Consider the following 22,424-nt stretch of genomic DNA (forward strand, 5'->3'; position numbering starts at 1 on the left):
TCCCGGAGTCCCCCAGCAGCCCGAGACAAAGCGGCAGGAGGGGGCGGGGCCCGGAGAGGGGGCGGGGCCTCGCTAAGGCCCGCCCCCGGAGCTCAAAGGCGGCGGCGGCGGCCCCGGGCGGAGCCAGAGCGCGCAGGGGCCGGCCCGAAGCGGCCCGAGTGCGCGCAGCCCGCGGTCCCCCAGCGCCCCCGGCGCCCCGAGCGCGGCCAGGTAACCGGAGGTGGGGAGCAAGCGCGGGCTTTCCCGGGCCGCCGCGCCACGCGGCCGCCGCCGCCCCCGCCTCTGCCCCGGGGCTCCCGCGAGGCTCGCGGTGTGGGGCCCCTCCAGCTCGGAGCGCCCCGCCCTGTCCGGCCCGGGGCTTCGGGCTCTGGCCCGGGCGAGAGCAGCTCCCTGTAAGGGCCTGGCCGGCGGCCCCGCCCGGGAGCGGGGAGGGAGGCGGGGAGGGAGTCCCTCCCCCAGTGCGCTCTCCGGCTGCTCCCCACTTTGAGAGCCCCCCGCGGGGCCGAGCAGCCCCGTCTTGGGGGTGATGGGGCAGCGATTGGGTCACTTCTCGGGGGCCGGGACACTGCCGTCCTTCCCGGCGGGAGATGGGGACTGAGCGGACCCCTCTCTTCTCCTTCCTCTGTCGTGTCTGATTGACAGCTCCTCTCTTCCTTCCCCGGTGGGGGATGGGTAGCGAACCCCGGACCTTCCCCGGCAGACGCCCCTCCCCTCCGTCCCCAGGAGGGGGCTGACCCCCTGCCCTTCTGGGAGGTTAGCGATTCTGACTTGAGCCCTGCCTTTTACTTCTTGGGAGGCGGAGGTGCCCATTTAGGGTTCTCTAACCCCCGGGTGGGGGAGGGGATGGCTCAGGATGCACTTATCAGTTCTTCCCCCCACCTCCTCGCGCCCCTCAGGAAGTCTCAGTTTCTTGCTGACGCGGACCCCGGGACGGGACGTGACTTTCTGCCCTTTTTTCCCAGAGGATCGCGCCGGTCCCATCCTCCCGCGGCCGGCCGGGAAGTGACTTGCCCGGGGTGACAGGGCTCTGGTCCGCGGTTCTTAGGGAGAGAACGTCTCTCTGGCCTGCCTGTTATCCTCCGGGGAGGCTCGCACCGCTTAGCGCTTCTGGGAAAACTGAGGCGGGAGGGGGGAGGGAATTCCTGGGGACGTAGTGCACGTCCTGAGCAGCGGGGCCTCGGAGGACCCTACCCAAAGCGTTAGCCCTTTCCTACTCGGAGCAGCAGCCCCCCATACTCTTGATGGCTTAGCTGTTGCCTGGAAGGGTACTGACTAGTAAGTGGTGACAGCGCGTGTTTGTGCCGCCACCTCTCCCCATGTTCCCGGGGGCTTTTCAGAGAAGGAGCAGGTCCTCCCCCTCCTCGGAGCTCCGTGCATCTCCTGGCTCTGGCTCCTCTTCTCCGAGATCAGCTGTCAGCTCAAAGGGCTCTCTGCTTCTCTTCCTGTCTTGGCTGGGGAACAGCCAAGGCCGGGATGGGCTCCAGTCCCCTCCCCCCTCCCCCACAATCTCCCTTTCCCTCCCCCCCACCCTGAGCCCCCAACTTGCAGTGTCGGCTTTCATGCCTTATATAGCCTGAGTGAGGCCTCCATGTTTCACTTGGCCTGCCCACAGTCTGACCCTGCTCTCACCCAGAGGCTTGGGGGGGGGGGGGCAGAAGAGAGTTCTCTGGGACCTTCCCCACTGGGCTCTCAGGGGACCCGGAGCAGAGCCCTTGCCTCGGTGGGGGCTGCTGTCCGGGAGGACCAGTCCCAGATAGAGAGAAGGGCCTGAGCAATTCCTCCCTGCCCCCCGGGCAGACCAAAGCGGGTCCAGTTTTGGGAACCAGTTGGCCTGCCTGCCTCAGCCGAACCCCTTCTGTTTTTCCTCCAGGAACGAGTCAGCCAGCGCCATGAATCCGTACAAGGTGACGCTGGACGGGCCGGCTCCCTGGGGCTTCCGGTTACAAGGGGGCAAAGATTTCAACGTCCCCCTCTCCATCTCTCGGGTGAGACAAGAACTTCTCTCCTCATTCAGCGAGGGTGGGGCAAGAGGTGCCGATGTGCTCCAGAGCAGGCTGCTGTAGCGCGCAGGAGGGCAGTGGTTCCAGGTCACGTCAGAGTGCTGACAGCGTAGGGGGCTTCGCACTCGGGGCCTGAAAGTTGCCTCTTCTACTGTCTACATGGGTGATCTTAGGCCGGTCATTTAACCTCGGTTTCTTCTATGAAATGGAGAATAATAATGTTCGCACACCCCTATCTTAGAAATCTTAGCATTTTTACTGAAATTGTGAGGAGACATTCCGCAGCGTACTGGAGGACTTGGGAAGTTTCTGCTACTTACCCTGTGTGTGACTTAAGGCACATCACGTTCCAGGCTTGTGATATTCTTTGTAAACCTTATGATGCTTTAGAAATTGAATCTTATTTGGGCAAAAGGGAATGCTAAGGGCGAGAAGAAATGGATAACACTGTTAGGTAACATAATGGATGGAGCTCTGGGCCTGAATCAGGAGGATTCAGATCTGCTCTCAGACACATAGTGGACGTGTGACCCTAAGTGTGAGACACTTAACCTCTGCCACAGTTTTTCCAACTGTAAAATGGAGATGATAACAGCACCTACCATGTAGGATCAGTTGAGATATTTGTAAAGCACTTATAGTGCCTGCACATAGCAGGTGCTAAATAAATGCTTATTATTCTTTTCCTCCTCTTTCTTTCTGCCCCTCGAGAGCTTGGATCTGCTGGGAATATCTGTAGGTCCCTAGGTTATTAAAGCTAAAATGGGACCTTCTAACTAATGTAACACATTCCCATTATCCACGAGGAAAGGGAAGTGACTCAGCCAGAATCACACGTCTGTCACTGGTAACACTGGGCCTCTATTTCAGGTCCTCTGCTTTGCTGCCTGAATTCTTTCTATTATGCTCTTTCCTTCCGTGCAGTTCTCTCCGGGGTCTTGGGCAAGTGAAACTGGGAGAGATCAGTGTGGCCTAAGACGTTGTGCTATGTTGGAAAAAAGAATTACTGACTGGAGGCAGTGGATCTGGAGTCTGATACTTCTTTCCTGGGTGATAATGGACAAATCCATAACTTCCCTGGGCTTCCGTTTCCTCGTTTCTCAAATGGGCAACATTGTCCCAGAGTGTTTCAAAGATCCCTTTTAGCTCTTGAGCTAGTATCCTGTCTTTTGAAGGCAAACAGGGATTCCTTCATGGAGAAGAAGGGACACATTGAAGGAGTGGACTAGGTGAGGAGAAGGGAAAAGCATTCAGAAATACCCTTGGCAAATGAATATTGAGTTAGCAGAGATGGATGGGCTGCCCCTAAATTGCAAGAGAATTCTTCCCTAGACAGGGCAGAATTGTGGCTTTCCGTCTCCGTTCTTCTACTAGTTTCTTGTGTGATTTTGGAGAGTCACTCTCTAGGCTTTGGTTCCTCCGAGTGTAAAACAAAGAAAAGAACTGGATGACTTCAGAGGCCCCCTCCAGCTCTGACATTCTTTGGCTTCTTATGACACAGGCTTCTCAGCCTGTCTCAGGGTATAACTCCCCTCCCCACACAGATTCCTTCTAAGTACTTACTCGTAGCTGCTCAGGGGCTCGCCTGAGGCAGGCCTCTTGGGATTGCCTAGTGGCTTTCTGGGAACCCCTTCTTTCTTAGTCTCTTGGCTCGCCGGGTTTCAGGGATAGGGGCCAGTATCAGGACTTGGCCTCCAGCCTTCTCAGATGCCTGACTGTCCTGGCCTTTCCTTCCCTGTCCCTTCTCCATGCTTGCCGTGGGTGCTGGGCATTCATTGCCTTATAAGCCTTGGAATGCTGCAGAGCCAAGCAGCGCCCAGAGGAGGAGGTAGACGGAGCCAGAGCAGCTCCCAAGGTTAATTGACAATCTGGAGAATGAGGATCTGGCTGGCCAGCGTGAGGGGCAGGAAGGAACTGGGCACTGGAAGGCCAGCAGTGTCTTTGTGTCTCCATCCTCCGATGGATAGAAGAGGGAAGCTCACTGTGTTAATAGAGACAAGTTATTCCCTGGGAACCTGTGAGCCTATGGATTAAGCCCCCACCCACCACACCCTCCTGGTGGCCAGATGGTATCTGTTTACGGATACTGAGAGGTGTAGTGGTTGGGAAAGGGGACAGCCTCCACTGTATCCTGTCCTTGCCCCAGCTATGTATGGCCCTTTAAACCTATCAGATTTAGAACTGGAAGGGAGTTTAGAACACAGAACCAAGAATGTCATTCTGGGAGGTTGAGAATGTTATTCTGGGAAGGAGCTTTAGGACATGGAACCAAGACTGTCACAGCTAGGAGACCTTTAGGACATGGGACATTGAATGCCTCGGCCAGAAGATGCCTTTAAAACTTTGAGTGTAGAATATCACAACTGGAGGATTCCTTAGATCATTTAGTCCAACCTCACTTTTTAGTTGAGGAACTGAGCCCCAAAGAATAAGGGACTTGTCCAAAGCGCTCTTTTTCTTACCCTGGATTTGGGAGAAAACAGTCTCATTTGCTCCTTTTTGGAAGGCTAAGAACAGCTCTGCTTTGCCCAGGCTTTGGAGCTCCTCTGTCTCTTGAGAGGGGCTGGTAAAGAACATGGAGTTCTTTCTCTTTGTGGTAAGTTAGGATACTAAAGGTCCATATACTTAAGCTGGAAACCCACAGGTGGTGTGTGGCATGTGGTTTTAGAAAGGATAGAGGGAGTGAAGGAGGGAAGGGAGAAAGATGGAAGGTTAGGGACAAAGAGAGGTCTGGAGAGGAAGATGGGGGTTGCTGAGCTTCAGTCTGGGCCAGGCACCACACCCTCACTGGCTCAGGGTTGAGGATGAAGTTCGGAGGCCATGGTTCCTGAGGGGCTGCCTGCCTTGTCATCAGCCGCTTCCCACCCCCAACTACAATCACAACATCTTGGAGCCAGAGGGATCCTCAGGGCTGCTCTGCCTAGCCTATGCCAGTACGAGACTACTCTATAGACATAACTGGCAGATAACCATCTGGCCTTTGCTTCAAGAAGGGGAAACCTGTGAACCTCCCTTAATTGTTAGGAAGTTTTTCCTGACATCAAATCTAAATCATCCCCTTTACAGCTCTTCCTATTGCTCCTGGTTCTGGGGCCAGGTAGAATGTCTGATTATTCCTTCTTCTCTCCAAACTTAATAGTTTTCTTGTTGCTTCTCCAGGTTAAGAATCCCTAGGTTGTTTGACCTTCCATGAAGCAGGCTTTTCTGGGTTATTAATGTCTTTTCTAAAACATAGTGCCCAGAACTGAATGCAATACTCTGGGTATGCTTTGATCCATGCAGAATTTGGTGGAGCGGCCATCTCATTAATCCGGACTTTCTGCTTCTCCACAGTCCTCCATCTCTGGAGTGGTCGCTCCCTTTTTTCCCAAATTTCTACCTGTTGTCTGCCTGTCCACCTTCTGCAAGCTTGGCTTTAGAAGTTCTTTCTGATGACTTTGGCCAGGACTTGGAGTGGTCAGAGATTGTAGCGGTCACAAATAAGGTTATTGTAAGAGGTTGGGGGATACCAGGACCCCATTTCCAGTTTTTGATTTATACCCCAAAACTCTATTAAGATATTAGAATCATTCTCCCCTTCCCCTTGATTTTCAGAGTCTAGCACCTGGTTTTCCTGTACTTTCCTGTGGAGGGATAGGTACTCTAATGTAGGCAGGCAGCATCTCCCCTTCTCCCCATACACTTTAATTGCAATAAGGAAGTTGTGGGTTCCAATCTCACCTCAGTTATTACCTTTATGACTCTGGCAAATGCCTTCAATTTTTTTTCCACTGGGAAATGAGGGATTTAGACTTAAGGGCTGTGACCCAGTGACTACTGCAGGATAAGTTTTCTGTGTGCAGAGGATACTTGAGGTCAGGGGCCCCAGAGTGACCGTGCTTTGCCCGGGAATGAAACCGCTTCAGGCCCCACACTTTCCTGTCTTGAGCTCCAGCCAGCCATTGTCCTGTGAACACAGACCTAGGCAGATCTTGCTTGTCAGAGCTGAGTTTGGGAAACCAGGAGGCAGCCATTCCTTGAAGCAGAACTTTTCTAGAGAGTGAGGTTTTCTCTAGTTTTAGAGAGAGTATTAAGCTTTGGAGAACTGGGGGAGGACCCCACTGTGGCCGCCTGCCCTTGTGACCTGAGGGTGTGCTGGCCACCAGTGGGGCCCTTGGCCCAAGCCCTAGCATCTAGGGGAGGAGCTAGGGTGTGGGTGGTCCCCTCCCTGAGCTCTTAGAGCTGTGACCCTCCCCCTCTCCTCCCTTCCCTGACCCTAGGATGGAGGCGGAGCTCCTTTTGGGCTCTGGCCTGACTGATGAGGTAATGTCTGGGGTGGTGGGGGGAGGGGGTAAGATGCACTGGGCTGGGAGATGCCTGTGGTTGGGGGCCGGAGGCTGCGGGCCTGAGAGGCCTCAGTCAGTGCCTCCCACCCACTGAAATCACTGCCTCACCCTTAGGTCTCAGGCCAGAGAGGCAGGCAGTGGTTGAAATTGTTGTCCGTGGCCTGGAGCTGCTGGGGAATACCCAAGCCCCTAGTTTGAATATATCTGGGGGGAGAGTGTGGTTGCCTGAGGAGCAGAGTCATGGAGCTGGAAGGGGCTTCCATTCCGTATCAGAACAAGACTCTCCTCTGTAACATCATTGAGGAGCAGTCCTCCAGCCTTTGCCAAAGACCTAGAGGAAAGCCCCAAATCCGTTGCCCCCTGGATCAGCCCAGGCCCCCCTCTGACTAGTGTTAAGTCCCGGGAAGGTTTTCCTTATGTCAAGCCTCAACCTGCCTCTCTTTCCCTTCCACCCATTTTTCCTGAACATTCTGATCTCTAAAGTCCAGTGAAACAGCTATCATCCCTTCTTCCAAATATACTGCCCTTGAAATAATAATTAAAATAATTATCCCAGGACCTGCTCCAATTCCGACACAGGTTGTCTGTGTGCAAGGGTCCAGCCTCTCAGATCTCTAGGCAAATCTCTGAGACTTTTACTGCCAGAAAGGCGACAGCCTCCCCTGGCAGAGTTTCCTCACCTGGGAGTCCCTGTAGAAATGGAATCCCAGACTCCTGATCCATAGGAGCAGTAGCTGTGTCTGCACGAGGCTGTACAGCTCTCCAAGCTCCTAACAAATTTGGCCCTCACAGTAACCTGATCGAGGTGGGCGCTGTTAGTGTCTTTTTTACAAAGGAGGCAACTGAGGCCAAGAGACATATAGTCATTTCTCAGGGTGGCCAAAGAGGCCGAGTCAGGATTTCGTCTAGCGTTCTATCCGCTACCACCAAAAGTTTTCATCAGAAGTAACTATTATGAGCTTTCTCTAAGTGAGATGTATGCCATTTCCTCCTAGTCCTAATATGAGGTCACCTAGAGCTGAATACACCTTTCCAGATGCCGTCTGGCAGGGCAGACCACAGCAGGGCTGTCACCCCCTTGAAAGTAAACTGCTTCTTTGCGTGTCCTGTTGCACTTGTTGACTTGATCTTGCAGTCCACTAAAACCGCTAGATCTTTTTCAGTGAACTGCTCCTTATTATCCTCCCTCCCCATCTTGGACGTATTGATGTTTTCGAACCCAGGTATAAACTGTTACATTTATCCTTATGTGGCGATGTGGCACAATGTTGTGTGACTACAGAGCCACCGTTTAATCTCTCCGTATTCCAGGCAGCAACTTACAGATTTGTTGCTTTGGAGGAAAGGGAGAGGGTTTCCGTACTGGTAGCTGCACGCACAGATGAAATCACAGGCATATAATGATTGGATGGGCTTGAGCCTTCGCTCACTCTGGATCCAGCATGTTAGGTAACCGCCTTTTTATCAGCTGTGATCTCTTGTTAAATAGGATCCCTGGGGCACTCCATTGAAGACTTTCTAAGCTAACATTGAACTATTAATAACTCTTTTTGTCCAGCCATTCCACTAGTTGTGAACCTCCCTAACTGCTCTTGTCCAGACACACCTCCAGCAGAGAGGAAAGCGAGACTTGAGGGGGACCTGCGTACCTGGAGGACGCCCCGCAGGGGAGCCAGACCTTGTTGCTGGCTTAGGGCCATGGCAGACTTCCATTTCATACCTCTGCTTGTTCCTGCTGCCCTCTCTTACCCTCCTGTAATCTGACTTTCACCCCCACTGAAAGCACAGAACACCAGAGCTCAGCATTGAAGCTCCTTGTATGGATGTCCTGTAGGTAGCAAGGAGGAGAGCAGAGATTCAAATGGAGATCTTTTCATTCCAAACCCAGGGGGCTTCTGTGACAGTCAGTTTCTCTTTGAGGTCAGTACTGTGTGATTTTTACTCATCAACTAAAGTATTGAAACATTGTCAAAAACAAAAAGAAACATTGTCTTTCTTGACTTCCCTGACATAATTGATTCTTGACCCGCTTTCTTAAGTGCCTGCTCAAGATCTCATCCTTCCTCCCTTTTTTGATAGTACCCTAACTCCCCTCCATCACATGACCACATCGCCAGCTCTGACGCAGACATAAGTACCATCCATGGCTTTTCTTTGCCGGTGGGATAAAATCCAAACTCCTTCCTGGATTCTGAGGAGTTCCACAACGTGCTGGGAGAACGGCCCAGGCGGCCTCGTCTCTTGCTCCAAGTGGCCCGGCTTTGGGGTCTTGCACCCTTTCCCAAGCTGTCCCCTGGGATGCCCACACTTCAAACTTTCTTTCAAAATCCCACCCACTTCAAGACTTGTCCCAGGCCTCCTTTCTCTAGGAAGCTTCCATTTTCCAGACATTTTTGTTGACATTGTTTGTCTTCCCTTGAAGCTCCTATAATGAGGAAACAGGGTTTGCAATTCCATGTGGTTTGTGGCCCAAGCCGGGCTGTGAGTAGTTGTCCCCTCCATGCAGCTGGCTTGGCGGTGGGGGTGGGAGAAGGCCTGGGCTCGCCACCCGCTGGCAGTGGACTCCAGTAACCAGACGGTGAATGGGACAGTGGGATTCTGGGGGGCCTTGGTGTTTTGGAGAGAATCCTAAATTTAGAGTCAAGAGGATTTTGATTGTCATCTCTCCCGTACTACTTTCTATCTGTGCAAACTTGAGCAAATTCTTTTTCTTCTCTGGGCCTCCTTTCCCACCATTATAAATAAAACAAGGGGGTTGGACTGTATCTCTGAGGCCCCCTCCTGTGCTGATATTAATAGCCAGCTTTTATATGGTGCTTTCAGACTTGCAAGTGCTTTACATATATTATCTCTTGATTCTTGCAAAGCCCCCTCTGAAGCAGATCTATTATTAATCCCTAGTTTATAGATAAACGAATTGAGGCAGGTGGAGTTTAAGTGATTTGCCCAAGATCACATAGCAACTAAATGTTGGATAGGATTTGAATCCAGGTCTTCCAGCACATTATCTACTACTATGCTGTGTAATGTCTGAAATTCTTTCTGTGGCTTTTGTCTCTGCAGCTGACTCCAGGGGGCAAGGCAGCTCAGGCTGGAGTGGGTGTGGGGGACTGGGTCCTGAGCATCGATGGGGAGAACACCAGCAACCTGACCCACATTGAAGCTCAGAACAAAATCCGGGCCTGCGGGGAGCAGCTCAGCCTCAGCCTCAGCAGGTGCGTGGCAAACAGTGACCTGAGCATGGACTCCTGGGTCCTTTTCTGGATCTGACCAGGATGGGTGTTCCTTTTCACCTTCAGGGATGCCTCTACCAGTCCTTGGTATTGATCCCAAAAACCACATTTCACTACCACAGATCCTAAGACATTTCCTGTTCCCTCTGTCCTAGTTTCTGCCTGATCTCAGGGCCCCCATTTCAGAGCTAGGGCAGTGAGTGGTCCAAGAATAGGATGAGGTGATTTCCTGAGGAGCTCTGTATCCAAGACCTCCAGAACACCTCCCCCTCAAGCTGTGGGCCCCACATCTAGGGGTATCTCTGTATATACAGTCACTGCTCACAGCTCCATTCTTCACCACATTCAAGCCAGAAGGCTTCCCAGACTGGTGTGTGGAACCAGATTCACAGGTTTGACGGATGAGGGAAGGAAATAGCTAACCAGAAAGAGTACTAGACTTGGAGTCAGCAGATCTGCCTTCTCTTCCTGACTCTGTTGTCTCCCAGCTGTGTGATAAATCTTTCTGGCAATCCCTGTAACCTTTCTGTGCCTCAGTTTCCTTTTCTGTAAATTGAGGACAATAGCTGTACTGCCTACCTCATGGGGGAAATAATGGATATTGAAATGTCACCTGCTCTTAGAGTGTCCACTCTCTGGATGAAGGGCTCAGGAGGGTTCACTGTGGGGAGAGGAAGGCTGCAACACTTGGCAGGATATTTGGAAGAGGCCGGGGTGGGGGTGGGGGCTGATTTGAGGGTGAGGGGAAGCTATATATTCTATCCTGATTCTGAACTCTATTTGCCTTTCAGGGCCCAGCCCCTTGTGAGCAAACCCCAGAAGGTAAGAATGGCTTTTGTTGGTAGGGGTCTGACTAGGGCTCAGTCTCTTATGAGAGAAACAGGACTCTAGGTAGAGAGGAAGAATGAAGGGACCCCACTGTCATTGACAGACTCTGAGGTGGCCCCTGCCTTCCCCAGGGTTGGCCCAAAGGAGCAGTGTTGGGAGAGGAACCTGGCTTTCCAGCTGGGCCTCAGCACTGCTCCTCCGTCCTTTCTGGGCCATAATCGGGGCGGGCTCTGTGTCTGTCCTGCAGCTGGGCTGGAGCTGAGTGTCTGATTTTGTCTCTGTCCCTGTGCCTGTCTCTGCACCAGGGTTAGGACTCTGCCTTGGATTTGGGGTGTGGAGGCTGGGAGTAGCGGCAGAGGGGTGTGTCAGGGTCACGTGGGGTTCTGTTTGCCTAGGGAAACGGGGCTTGAAAGGACCTGGGCAGGATGAGATGGTCCTTCAGGGGCACAAGGGTGCCCGCCTTCTCTGCTTGTGTGGGAATGTTGGGAGGAGGAGCTGGACCCCTTCCCCGGAAGGCCAAGCCTTGGTGCCCCAGGGGGCGGCTCCCACCACTTCCTGGCCCCGCCTGTGTGTGGGGTGGAGGGGATGAGCTCATCCCTTGGTGCAATGAGCCCCTCATTAGCTACAGCTTGAAACCTGAGCTTCTGGCCTGCCCCCTGCCTCTGGCCAGATGTGGGGGAGTGGGACACGTGACCAGCCTAGCTCTCTCCTCCTGGGGCCCTTGTCTGTAGAGGCTGATTTATTGTGGGGAGGGGGGTGGATCCCACATTCTGGGAATCCTGCCCATTGGCCTTGTGGGGGGAAAAGCAGAGAGATAAGGACCTCATGAGCCCAGGACTGGCCCCTAGGCTGGAAAGGAAGCTCTGATTTTTCAGGGAAGGAAGGAGGGAGGAGATGAGTTTTGTGGGCTTTCAGATCTTAAGCCTTGCTGGGAAGGTGGGTATGTTGGGGTTGGTTGGGCAAGGCCTATGCCTGGTGTGTGCCTGGAGCACTGCCTGCCCCCTGCATGCCCTGCCCCTCCAGCCCACCTGCTCACGCTGTGCTCTGCTTTGTCTCTGCCCAGGACCCACCCCCCTCCGCTGAGCCCCCACGCTATACTTTCACACCCAGTGCTGCCCTCAACAAGACTGCCCGCCCGTTTGGGGCTGCCTCGCCAGCTGAGAGTGCAGGGGTGAAGCCGGGGACCTGCCCGGTCCCCCCACCCCCCATCACCCCCCAGCAGAATGGGTACGTGGCCAGGGTTGGATAGGCCCAGCGATGCTGGTGCTCTCGCTCTCTCTGGTGTCTGTGCCGTACCTCTCTGCCCTGCCCCTTCTTTACCAACAGTTCCTCTAGCCTGGGTCAGTGTGGTGGTGGCTCCTGGTGGCCAAGCCTGGAGTGGCAGGCCCCTCTCCCTGGGCCCAGGACTTCTCCTCACCCTCCTTTTGGAGGAGTAGAGGCTCCTTGGGCTTGGCTGGACCCTTAACCTGAGTCCTGGTTTGGGAAGTTCTGTCAGAGGCCGCCTGGGGGACGGGGCTTCTCCCTAGGCCTGGTCCTTGGCTGGGGGAGCCCAGCGGGGTTAAGAGGACAGGGCCCAAGGACTGAGCCCTCACACACAGGTCCCTCTGTAATGCATGTGGCCCCCTGGTCATTCGGGGTGGACCTCAGCCATCACACACAGCCCCCCAGCCACTCACACTGCCCCCCAGTGGTTACACACCTGCACCCCAACTGCATTCACACATATGTCCCCCTGTCGTGTAACCCTCCACCTCAGACAGCCTGTCACAGACACACCCTGCTCCCTCGGTGGACTCGGCCTGTTTCTTGTGGCTAATCTGACCTCTTCCTCTATGTCTCTTCCCCCATTTCCCTCTGTATGTGTCCCTCTTTCCACCATCTTTTTCCTTGTCTGTCTGTCTTCCTTGCAGGTGGAGACCCCTAACAAGTCAGTGAGCTCCCTCTGCCTGTCCTTCTCTTCTTCCTGGGTCTGATGGGGGATGTAGAACCTTTCCCCCTCCCCCTGTTCACTCCCCCTTACACACACCCTTTCACTTAAGTCCCTGGAGGCAGTTCTTACTTTCTTCACTGTTTGGGGGGCTCCTCTCCACACCGTCCCCAGCCCTTGGGGTTGTCTGTGTCCAGCCCCACCTTCAGGGCAACTTCCATTGTCTCTGGGCAGGGATATGGAGGGAACTTAGTGGGACCACAGCCAGGGTGGGATGAGGCTCCCTGCAACCTGGGGCCTGAGCCAGACCCCACCCTCCCCACAGACAGCCCCTTCGGTCACTCCCTGATGCCAGCAAAAAGCGTCTGATGGAAAACACGGAGGATTGGCAGCCACGCCCAGGGACTGGTCAGTCCCGGTCTTTCCGGATCCTGGCCCACCTCACGGGCACAGAGTTCAGTAAGTACCCAGCGAGGGACAGCTTCTATGTAGGAACAAGTGTGTACTAGGGTCCGCAGCTCTGGATGGGGATGAACCCCTGAATTTTTCCATCTGGGTGAGAACAACTCAGGAGGGACAGAGTGTATCAGTTATGGAAGTATGGGACAGAGGCCCATGGGAAAAGCCCCTGGGAATCTTAGCGGTGCAAGCTTCGGAGCAATCAGCTATGTGTGATGTCAGCCAGAAAACAGGTGGGAAAGGACCAGGCTGTGTTCAAAGGAATGTTGAATTTTAAAGTCAAAAGGAAGCCCCAGGTCGTCTAGGTAAAACCCCTCCCTTTCCAGAGAGGAGGACTCAGGTTCTCAGACTGCCCAGAGCGAGAAAGCTCATGGTTTTGCTGTCCTCTGATTTAACTATCTGGAATATTGGTGTCCAGTCTTGGGCTGTGACAAGCTGAAATATGTCCAGAAGAGAGTGACCAGGATTAAGAGGAAACTGGAGATGGTGTCATAGGAGAGGGAACTATTTCTGTGTTCCACTAGGCTATTTCTGTGACTTGTAGAAAAGTTAGGTGCTGGGAGGTGGGGAGTGGGAAGGGGGAGGAAAGAAACACAATATTGTTGGCCGAACTTCATCTAGCACCTCAAGGGTTGCACGTAGGGCAGCTGGGTGGTGCAGTGGGTAGAGGACCTAGCCTGAAGTTGGGGAGACCCACTTTCCTGAGTTCAGATCCAGCCTCAGAAACTGGCCGAATCACTTATCCCTGTCTGTCTCAGTTTCTTCATTTCTCAAATGAGCTGGAGAAGGAAATGGCAAATCACTCTAGTATCTGTGCCAGGAAAACCCCAAATGTGGGGTTGTGAGGAGTCAGGAATGACTGAAAAATGACTGAATAGCAGCAAAGTTGCAAAGTACTTTATGAAGACATTATCTCATTTGATTCATCATCTCTATGAATTAAATGCCTTATTCCCATTTTACAGATTAGTAAACCCAGGACTGGGAGTTTAACTTAAATTGGTTGATTAACAAGGATTTGTTAAAACCTTTCTGTCCTTGGTCACTTAGCATAGGACTCAAATGACTGGGAGTCTAATGGAATGTTTTTGGCTCTAGTACACTGCTCCACCCCTCTTCCTGGATTTTGTTACTTAAAGAGTTTTCATATGGAAGAAAGGTCACAGTTTTTCTGATTGACCCCTGAGGGTAGAACTAGCAATAGTAGATAGAAAGTGCAGAGAAGGCAGATTTTTGTTCTTGTATAAAGAAACACTTTCAGAGCTCTCCAGAAACTCCGAGGGTTTTCCTGTGCAGCTCCCTGTCACTGGAGGTGCCTTCACAGCTGGATGTTGTAGAGGATGGTTTCCTGCGTTGGTAGGGTCTGGACCAGATGTCCTCATGTTCCATCCTTCCCGCTTTGAAATTCTGGACCTCTCACTGTCCCTCCCCACCCAGGTAGTTCTTCAGCTCCTTCCTGAGGTCCTCTTCCACGGAACGGACTGTTCAGGGCCTCTCCCAGGAAGACATTCTCCCCAGCTTTAGTTTTCCTGCTGGACAGCAGCTGTCTTGCCTGCCTTGCCTCCCTTTGAGGGGGCCCAGACTTCCTTTGTTCTTCTGTACAGTACTGTGGGAAAGATTGTAGGTGAGAGTGGGAGGGTTTAGGGGACCTTCCTGCTCTCTGATCTTCCTTTCTTGTTTTTTCAGTGCAAGACCCTGATGAAGAGCAGTTGAAGAAATCCAGGTAAGATTGCAGTTGGCCAGGCCCCCGTGCTCCCCTGGCATTGCCTTGTCCAGCCCTACTGCTCCATGATAAATTCTAGAGAGCCCCACTAATGGGAGCTTTTTGCAAGAAGCTTTATAATCCTAGGTGGCTCCCAGAGCAGTAGATATTTAGCCCTAAGGTGGCTTTCCTTGCCTTGGAGTTTCCAAGACCTTCCTCTTCCTCCTTTCTCCTCTTCCTCCTTCCTTTTTCCTCTTCTCTGTCCCTCAGGGAAAAGTATGTCCTGGAGCTGCAGAGCCCCCGTTACACTCGCCTACGGGACTGGCATCACCATCGATCTGCCCACATGCTCAACGTGTTCTAGCCCAGACCCTCCTCCCAGCTCCCTAGTACTGGCCTTGGCTGGCCACCAGACTGCCTGCCTGTATTTCTGTCTCCCAGCCCTCCTGCTAACCTGTGCTGCTCCCTTTCTCCTTCCATGAGATAACTCTTCTCATTCATTTGCCTTAGTGCCCCCAGCCCTGAATACCTTACTTCCCCATTCCGCCATCTCCCCCCTAGGCCCCACTTCCTTTCTCCAGCCTTAGACCATGGAGATTTATGGCAATCCCTTCCTGTTTTCTCCCTTGACTGGTCCCCTTACAGAGGTGATCTAGGGCTCCATATTTCCCAGATCCTTTCTGGAGGGCCATGCTCAAGAGTCCTTGTTTGATGTGAGGTCTTGAACTTGGTAATCCCTCACACATTCCCCCACTTCCAAATGCCCTTGTAGGGTCATTCCTTGAGAGGGACTTCTGCCCAGCTGTACCAGATGTGATGGTCATAGCTGGGAGCAAAGAGGGGGACATTTTGGACTGAGCTGTGGAAATAAATGTTCTTCTTTCTCTGTCTCTGCTTCTGACTTTTTCTCTACTTCCCTGGTTATCTAATACCTCCCTTGGGGCATGGGTGTCCAGGGAAGGGTAGGGGCTGGGCTACCATATTTATGGATGCAGAAAGATGGCAGACAGCTGTCTTTAAGGTTTAGCCACCTTCCCTATTGGGGAGGGAAATCCCTGAAGCCCTTGCTGTCAGACTTGAGAAGGGACCTTTCGGAATCCCCCATTTTACAGATAGGGAGCCTGAGGCCCCTAAATGTTAAACAACTGGCCCAAGGACATAGCTGGGGCTAGAACTTAGGTTCCTTGACTCATTGCCCAGTGATTTTTTCATACCACCACATGCCTTCAGGAAACTTTCTGCAAGTAATGGAGAGGAGGCTTTTCTGCCAAAGGGATCTTGGGAGAAGACCACTAGCCAATCCATCCTCAGTCCGAGCTGCCCTGACTGGGGGCCTAATGTGCTCTTGAGTCCTGGGGCCAAGGGAGTCAGTGCCCTCGCGAGCACGTGTAGGCCCCCTAACTTTGCTCACGGGTTGGAGGAGCATTTACCTGTGCTTCCATCCTGGGAAGTGGTGGGAGGGTCTCGAGACCCTCTGGTATGTAGAAGCTCCTGCTTCAGCAGGAATGGGGAACATAATGCTTGTTACCTCTCTACACAGTGCCTGGTCTCAGCTTTTTCTCCCAGTGGGGCCTGGATGAAGGCTGAAGCCACCCAAGAGGGCCTCAGCTCATTCACTGCCCAGCCGGGGGAACTCAGGTTCCACGAAAAGGGGTCGGGCCTGGCCGGGGTAGGCCCTCGGCTTACTGTGCTGCCAGCCGGGGTCAGAGTAGACCCACAATTACGGGGAGGGGGATGCTCACTGGGCCCATGTGGAGATCAACTGGGGGTTTTTGTAGCCAGGTACCAAGGACAGATTCCTCGGCCTCCACTGTGCTGACCCCAGAGCCCAGATCTGGTGAGCAGGAGAGGGGAGGGGAGGGGGGCCATGCACCGGAGCCGGTCTCTCGCCACGCTCTTCCCAGAGAGTACCATTTGTCTGCTAGGGCTTGGCTTGGTATGCTAGGACAGGGTGGGGTTGTGCAAAAGTCTTTTCTTCTGGCTGCTGGGGCTCAAGGGGTGGCAAGATGGGCAGGGAGAAGAGGACACTTAGATGTAGCCCTGAGGGTGCCAGCCTTCTAGACAGTAGCCTGGACAGTTGGGGGGGGGGGAGTCTTGTGTCTGTCCCTCTGACCACCAGGATTTGGGGAGGGCCAGACTAGATGGGAGGCAAGGGTGAGGGCCCCCCAGGCTGCCTCGAGAACTGGCTCTCGGCCCTCACAGGCCCCACCAGCCCCTGGAGCTCCGGCCCCGCCAGCCGCCCCCCCTGGGCAGTGGACCCGGCGTTCGCAGAGCGCTACGCCCCAGACAAGACTAGCACCGTGCTGACTCGGCACAGCCAGCCGGCCACCCCCACCCCCGTGCAGAACCGGAACTCCATCGTGCAGGCCGCCCAGCTGGGCCCCGACAGCAGCAAGACTCCCGTGTGCCACCAGTGCCACAAGGTCATCCGGTAGGTGGCCCTCCCTGAGTACCGCCGTGACGGAAAGAACTTTGGACAAGGGATCGGTAACTGCCGAGCACTTGTAGGCAGACCCCTGTCCCTCTCTTTCCCTCTCCCGGCTTCGGCGATGGCCCTCCCCCCGTGTGTGTGCAGAGCTGGGATCCCGGTGGTGGGAGAGTTCCCGCAAGGAGGGCCTTTTCTCAGTGTGGACCAGTACCTCCCGCACCTTGCAGGCTTGGGCACCCAGAGGCTAAGGAGGAGCCCCAGAGTGCAGGAGTCAGGATGTGTCAGAGACTTGAACCCGGGCCTTCCTTACGGTCTCTCTGTAGCACTTTTCCACTTGTAAATTCAGTTGAACAAGTCATTTATTGTGTGTCTGCTGTATGTCCAGCACCGTGCTGAGTAAGTACTGGAACTACCAAAAAAGGCAAAAAGCAGCCCCGGCTCTTACAGATCTCACAGCCTGATGGGGAGACAACATGTAATTATGCACAGTCTGCTCAGGGTAAATGGAAGCGATCTCAGAGGGAAGGCATCGACATTAAGGAGAACTAGGAAGGGCTGCTTGCAGAAGGTGCTGAGATGGAAGGAAGCCCTGCTGCGCAGGTGAGGGACGAGGCAGCGTCAGGCACCGAGGGCGAGCAGAGAAAATGCCCAGAATCCACAGACGGAGTGCTGTGTGCCAGCACAGCCGGGTGGATCCTGGGGCACGTGTGGCAGTCGGGCGTGAGAAGGCTGCAGAGGGCAAAGGGGCCAGGTTGTAAAGCGCTTTAAAGCCCCACAAAGGATTGCGTATTCGGTCCTGGGATTAGGTTTGAGCCACTCGAGTTTTTGCATAGGGGGCAGCATGGTCAGACTGGCACTTTAGGAAGACCTGTTTGGCCCAAGAATGGCCGTACTGGGGAAAGACATGGTAGAGAGAGCCACCGAAACTGTGTCAGAGGAGAGTACAAAGCAAGACTAACAGGGCCTGGTGACCATTGGAGGCGAGGTTGGGGTCAGCGAGTGGAAGACACCCAGGTGTAAGCCGGCTCCCTGGGAGGAGGGCAGTGCTCCCATGGTGATGGGGAAGGTAGGGAGCAGGGAGGCTGTAGGGAGAAAAATAGCAAATTCCATTTCGGACATGTTATATTTAAGGTGTCTGGGAGACATCTAGTTTGAAGTGTCTCAGCAGCTGTTGGAAATACTAGCCCGGAGGTCAAGGCAGAGGTTAGAGCTACACAAATAGATAATAAATACTATTTACATAGTACTTCAAGGCTTGCAAAGCACTTTCATGTGTTTTCTCGTGTGATTCTCACCAACAGCCCTTGGAGACAGGGGCTCTTATTATGCTCATTTTACAGATGAGGGAACTGAGGTTGAGAGGTTAAGTGCCTCGCCCAGAGTCACACCGGCATGGAGTTCAAGCTTGGGTGTCTGACTCCTACGTCCAGTTCTGTGTGCACTACGCTACCTGCCTGTTTCTGTGGATTTAAGGATCATTTGCTTCCAGATGATAATTGAATCCATCAGAGCTAAGGAGATCACCAAGAAAAACAGTATTTAGAGAGAAAGCCCAGCACCAGGGCTTGGGGGACATCCATACCAGGGTGGTCATGACCTAGATGCACATGGCACAAAGGAGCCTGAGAAGGAGCTGTCGGGAGGTAGGGGGACAAAGAAGATGATCAGCAGTGTCAAAGGCTGCAGGGAGGTCAGGGAGAAGGAGAACTGAGCACAGGCCGACGGATTTGGAAATTAAAAGGTTATTGGTCACTTCGGCAGAGTTTCAGTTGAATGATGAAGTTAGGAATCAGACTGTAAAGGTTTGTTAAAAAGAGGATACGGCAAAAAGGGAGTGAAGGTACCCACCACAGAAATAGATGGTGGCCTCTCACCTCAAAGAGCTTATCCTCTTATTGGGGGACTGGAACAGATATTCAAATTAAATGCAGTGCAAAATAGAATGTAATGGGGTCAAAGAGATCCAGGAAAGTGCTCTAGGAAAATTTGGGAGTGAAAACCCTCAGTGGAGTGGGAGGATGGGTTTCTGGAGGAGTTTGCACTTAAGAGAAGTCTTGAAGGGGGGAAAAATAAAAAGATTTCTGTAGCCAGAAACAATGGAGTGCATCCCCAGCCGTGGGGGGTGACCCTGATGTAAGAGGGGGAAGGATGAGAATGGAGAACTCTCGCAGCACTGCTTTGATTGGGACATCAGAAGGCCAGAAGGGGTCATAAATATCTGCTGATATCCATTAATTCGTGGCCCAGGAGGTGACGCAGCGGACAGAGCACTGGCCCTGGAATCAGGACCTTGATTCACATAAAGTGTCAGACACTTGATACTTATTAGCTGACCCTGGCCAAGTCATCTAACCCCTATTATCCTGCCAAAGGGAAAAAAAGTGTAGCTAGTGAGGAGGAAACTGAGACCCACTGTCTGAGGTCCTTTGGTCATTGGAGAACCTTCATCCTTCTTCCCTGCTTTCCATTGCAGCCTCCCAATTTTCACCAGGGTTGTCCAGCCTCTCCTGTGCCCTCAAGGACCAGTCCCCCTTCCTTACGCTTACCCAAGAGTATCTTCAAAGGGACTTAGGACTTCTCTGCTCCCACAGGAAGAGGGATAAGGACTGGGTGGGGGACAGGCGGGAGGACTAGCTGACTCCCTGGCAGGCCCGCCTGCCTCTCTCCTCTGTATCTGTGCTGCCAGTGTAAGATGCTGGTGAGGAGACAGCCTCCTGTGGACTCAGAGTAGCTCGGTTCATAAAATTCGGGGTGAATGGGGTTGGGAATCTCCCGGCCCAGCTGCTGCCTCAGTGCACCGAGGGAAAGCAGAAGCTCCGAAAAGGGAGGGACTTGCCCCATGGACGGGCCATGGAGGGAGTTTTCAGACCTAGGTTTCGTGTCTCCCAGGGTGGGGGTCTTTCTGAGCCTGCTTGTGCCAGGCTGTGCCATGTGGCAGGGGAACTCCCACCGTGTGCACCCCTGCCCTCAGGGAGCTCCCGTTCTCCTGGGGACCTCGCGCCATCCCTGCCTCTCTCCTCTTCCCCATCCTTGCAGGGGCCGCTACCTGGTGGCGCTGGGCCACTCCTACCACCCCGAGGAGTTTGTGTGTGGCCAGTGTGGGAAAGTGCTGGAGGAGGGCGGCTTCTTTGAGGAGAAGGGCTCCATCTTCTGCCCCCGGTGCTATGACATGCGCTATGCGCCCAGCTGTGCCAAGTGCAAGAAGAAAATTGCCGGAGTGAGCGAGGGGACAGACCCGGGAACCTCCAGGGCGGGGGGCCGGGGAAGCTGGGGGGGCAGGGCAAGGGAGGGGCAGAGTCAGGAGGCCCGTGCCCCTTCCTGCCCACCTCCAGGAGATCATGCACGCCCTCAAGATGACCTGGCACGTGCAGTGTTTCACTTGTGCTGCTTGTAAGACGCCTATTCGCAACCGGGCTTTTTACATGGAGGAGGGAGCCCCCTACTGTGAGCGAGGTAAAGGTGGGGCTGGTGGGGGGGCGGGTAGAGTCTGGACCCAGAGCCCAGAAAGGCCATGGACCCTGCCCTTCCTTCCCCACTCCATTGGCTTGGCCCAGTTGCTATGAAAGCAATAACAGGACTCTGGGGAACAGGTGGGCGGACCCCACCCCATCTAACCTCGCCTGATTCCCAGAAGTGTCCTGACATGGCAATGTCTCCATCCTCCTCCCTGTTACAGGGACAGGAATGGAGGGGCAAAGATGTCCGGTGGGAGGTTTGTGTCTTGGGCAGGCAGAGGCAGGAGGGCATCTCCTATGGCTGGGGGCTAGCTGACGGACTTTAGACCTGGATTCCATCTCTTCCCTGCCCACCAGACTATGAGAAGATGTTTGGCACCAAATGTCGGGGCTGTGACTTCAAGATTGATGCTGGGGACCGTTTCTTGGAGGCTCTGGGCTTCAGCTGGCACGATACCTGCTTCGTCTGCGCTGTGAGGGCCCCTTACCCCCCTCCCCCTGCAGCTGCCTTAGCCATCTTCCCATCCGGCTCCCCTGCCCCGGCTCTATTCCAGTCCCAACCCTGGGCCCGTCCCCCGGGACCAGCCCCAATCTGTGTGTGACGTCGGGCAAGCTTCCTCACCTCTCCGGCCTCGGTTTTCTCATCTGTAAAATGAGAGGACTAGACCTCCAGAGCCCTTCCTGCTCCGTGGTCCTGGGTTCCTTTCCATCCCAGCGCTGCCCTGTCCCACATGGAGTCCCCTCCCTTAATGCTGGATCCCATCTGCCCCCACCCCCCTTCCCAGTCCACATTAGCTCCGGTTTCTTCTGACCCGGCCCCATACCAGTTCTAGTCTGGGCCAACCCTCGTGGATCCAACCCAGCTCTGAGGTTTGCCTAATTTTTTGTTTTTGTTTTTGTTTTGTTTTTTTGAGGCTGGGATTAAGTGACTTGCCCAGGGTCACACAGCTGGGAAGTGTTAGGTGTCTGAGACCAGGTTTGAACTCGGGTCTTCCTGAATTCAAGCTTGCCTAGTTTTGATCCGTAGGAGCGCCCCCTCCTCGTCTCTGAGCCCCTACCAGCTCACTCCCAGTTGGGGTTGTCTCTAGTGGGCAGTCCTGGGCTCTCCTCCCTCTTAGAGGGAAGGCTGCTCCCTTCTTTTTTAGATACTGTTTGACTGGGCTTCCTTTTTTCCTAGATCTGCCAGATCAACTTGGAAGGAAAGACCTTTTACTCCAAGAAAGACAAGCCTCTGTGCAAGAGCCACGCTTTCTCTCACGTCTGAGCCTCTGTCTTCCTTGTCCTGCCCCGCCTGGACACAGCTTGTGGCCCTGACCACGCCAGCCCCCTCCCGTGCCTTCCACTCCTCCCTGGTTGGGGTGACCCCAGGCCTGTGCAGTCCCCTTGCTTTCCTTTCCTGGGGCTACCTCTCTGCATGTGGCCCTAGCACTTTGGACTGAGGGTGGGAAGATGCACATAGGCCCTCTCAGGCAGCTGGGTGACAGCTAGTAGCCTGGTTGATTTGGGGGGCAGGGAGGAGTCTGAGACACATGGTGTTACAGGAAACAAATACACACTTGTTCCAAAGTTTCTCCACTGAGCCCCAACCCTATCAAACTGGGGACAATCAGAGCTCCTCTGAGCAGAAGCAGACCAAACTCTCCCTTCCCCACCAACCTCACCCATCTTCTCAGCCTCTGAGATCCAGGTCCCACCAAAGTAGCAGCAGCTTCTCCCACACTGCACCCCAGCCTTGGACGCAGAGCCTCCGTCTGCTTTTAGTGCCTTAATAAATCTGTCTGTATCCTACCCTGACCTTCAGTGTTCTCCCCTCTCTCTCCTTCCCCTGTCTCCCCATAGCTCCTACTGTAGGGCCCTAGCCCTGCCAGGGAATACATGCTTGGTTAGTATTTTCAAAGGAGGGGTCAGGCTGAACAAGGACCTCTGTGCTATTTATGTGAGAACTAGCTGGTTTCCCACCTACTGGAAATCCTGCCATGAAGGAAGCCCTGATGATGGTGTCTAAGCAGGTGTGCATCTTCAGTGAATCAGGTCCCAAATAAGCAGCTTTGGGGGAAGGAGACATGA

The 22,424-nt window shown here is 53.9% G+C and overlaps 1 protein-coding gene across 3 annotated transcripts; it reads left to right on the plus strand.

The window, feature by feature from the left end:
- Positions 1 to 112: 112 nt before the first annotated feature.
- PDLIM7 (PDZ and LIM domain 7) lies at positions 113 to 22,145 on the plus strand. Of its 3 annotated transcripts, none has more exons than XM_074292265.1 (13): positions 113 to 210; positions 1,871 to 1,985; positions 9,389 to 9,540; positions 10,350 to 10,380; positions 11,450 to 11,613; positions 12,639 to 12,772; positions 14,459 to 14,495; positions 16,253 to 16,311; positions 16,677 to 16,905; positions 19,939 to 20,119; positions 20,235 to 20,355; positions 20,715 to 20,830; positions 21,535 to 22,145. In XM_074292265.1, the coding sequence occupies exons 2-13, from the start codon at positions 1,890 to 1,892 to the stop codon at positions 21,619 to 21,621; spliced, it is 1,407 nt and encodes a 468-aa protein (XP_074148366.1). In that variant the 5' UTR covers positions 113 to 210; positions 1,871 to 1,889; the 3' UTR covers positions 21,622 to 22,145. The 3 variants fall into 3 exon arrangements, with proteins under 3 accessions (XP_074148366.1, XP_074148368.1, XP_074148369.1); XM_074292267.1 differs by lacking the exon at positions 11,450 to 11,613 and adding an exon at positions 12,297 to 12,313 and having other exon boundaries at positions 119 to 210; XM_074292268.1 differs by lacking the exons at positions 16,253 to 16,311; positions 16,677 to 16,905; positions 19,939 to 20,119; ... (1 more) ...; positions 20,715 to 20,830; positions 21,535 to 22,145 and adding an exon at positions 14,745 to 15,364 and having other exon boundaries at positions 119 to 210.
- The last annotated feature ends 279 nt before the right edge of the window (positions 22,146 to 22,424 follow it).

Source organism: Sminthopsis crassicaudata, chromosome 2 (assembly GCF_048593235.1).
Source record: "Sminthopsis crassicaudata isolate SCR6 chromosome 2, ASM4859323v1, whole genome shotgun sequence".
NCBI classification, from domain to species: Eukaryota; Metazoa; Chordata; class Mammalia; order Dasyuromorphia; family Dasyuridae; genus Sminthopsis; species Sminthopsis crassicaudata.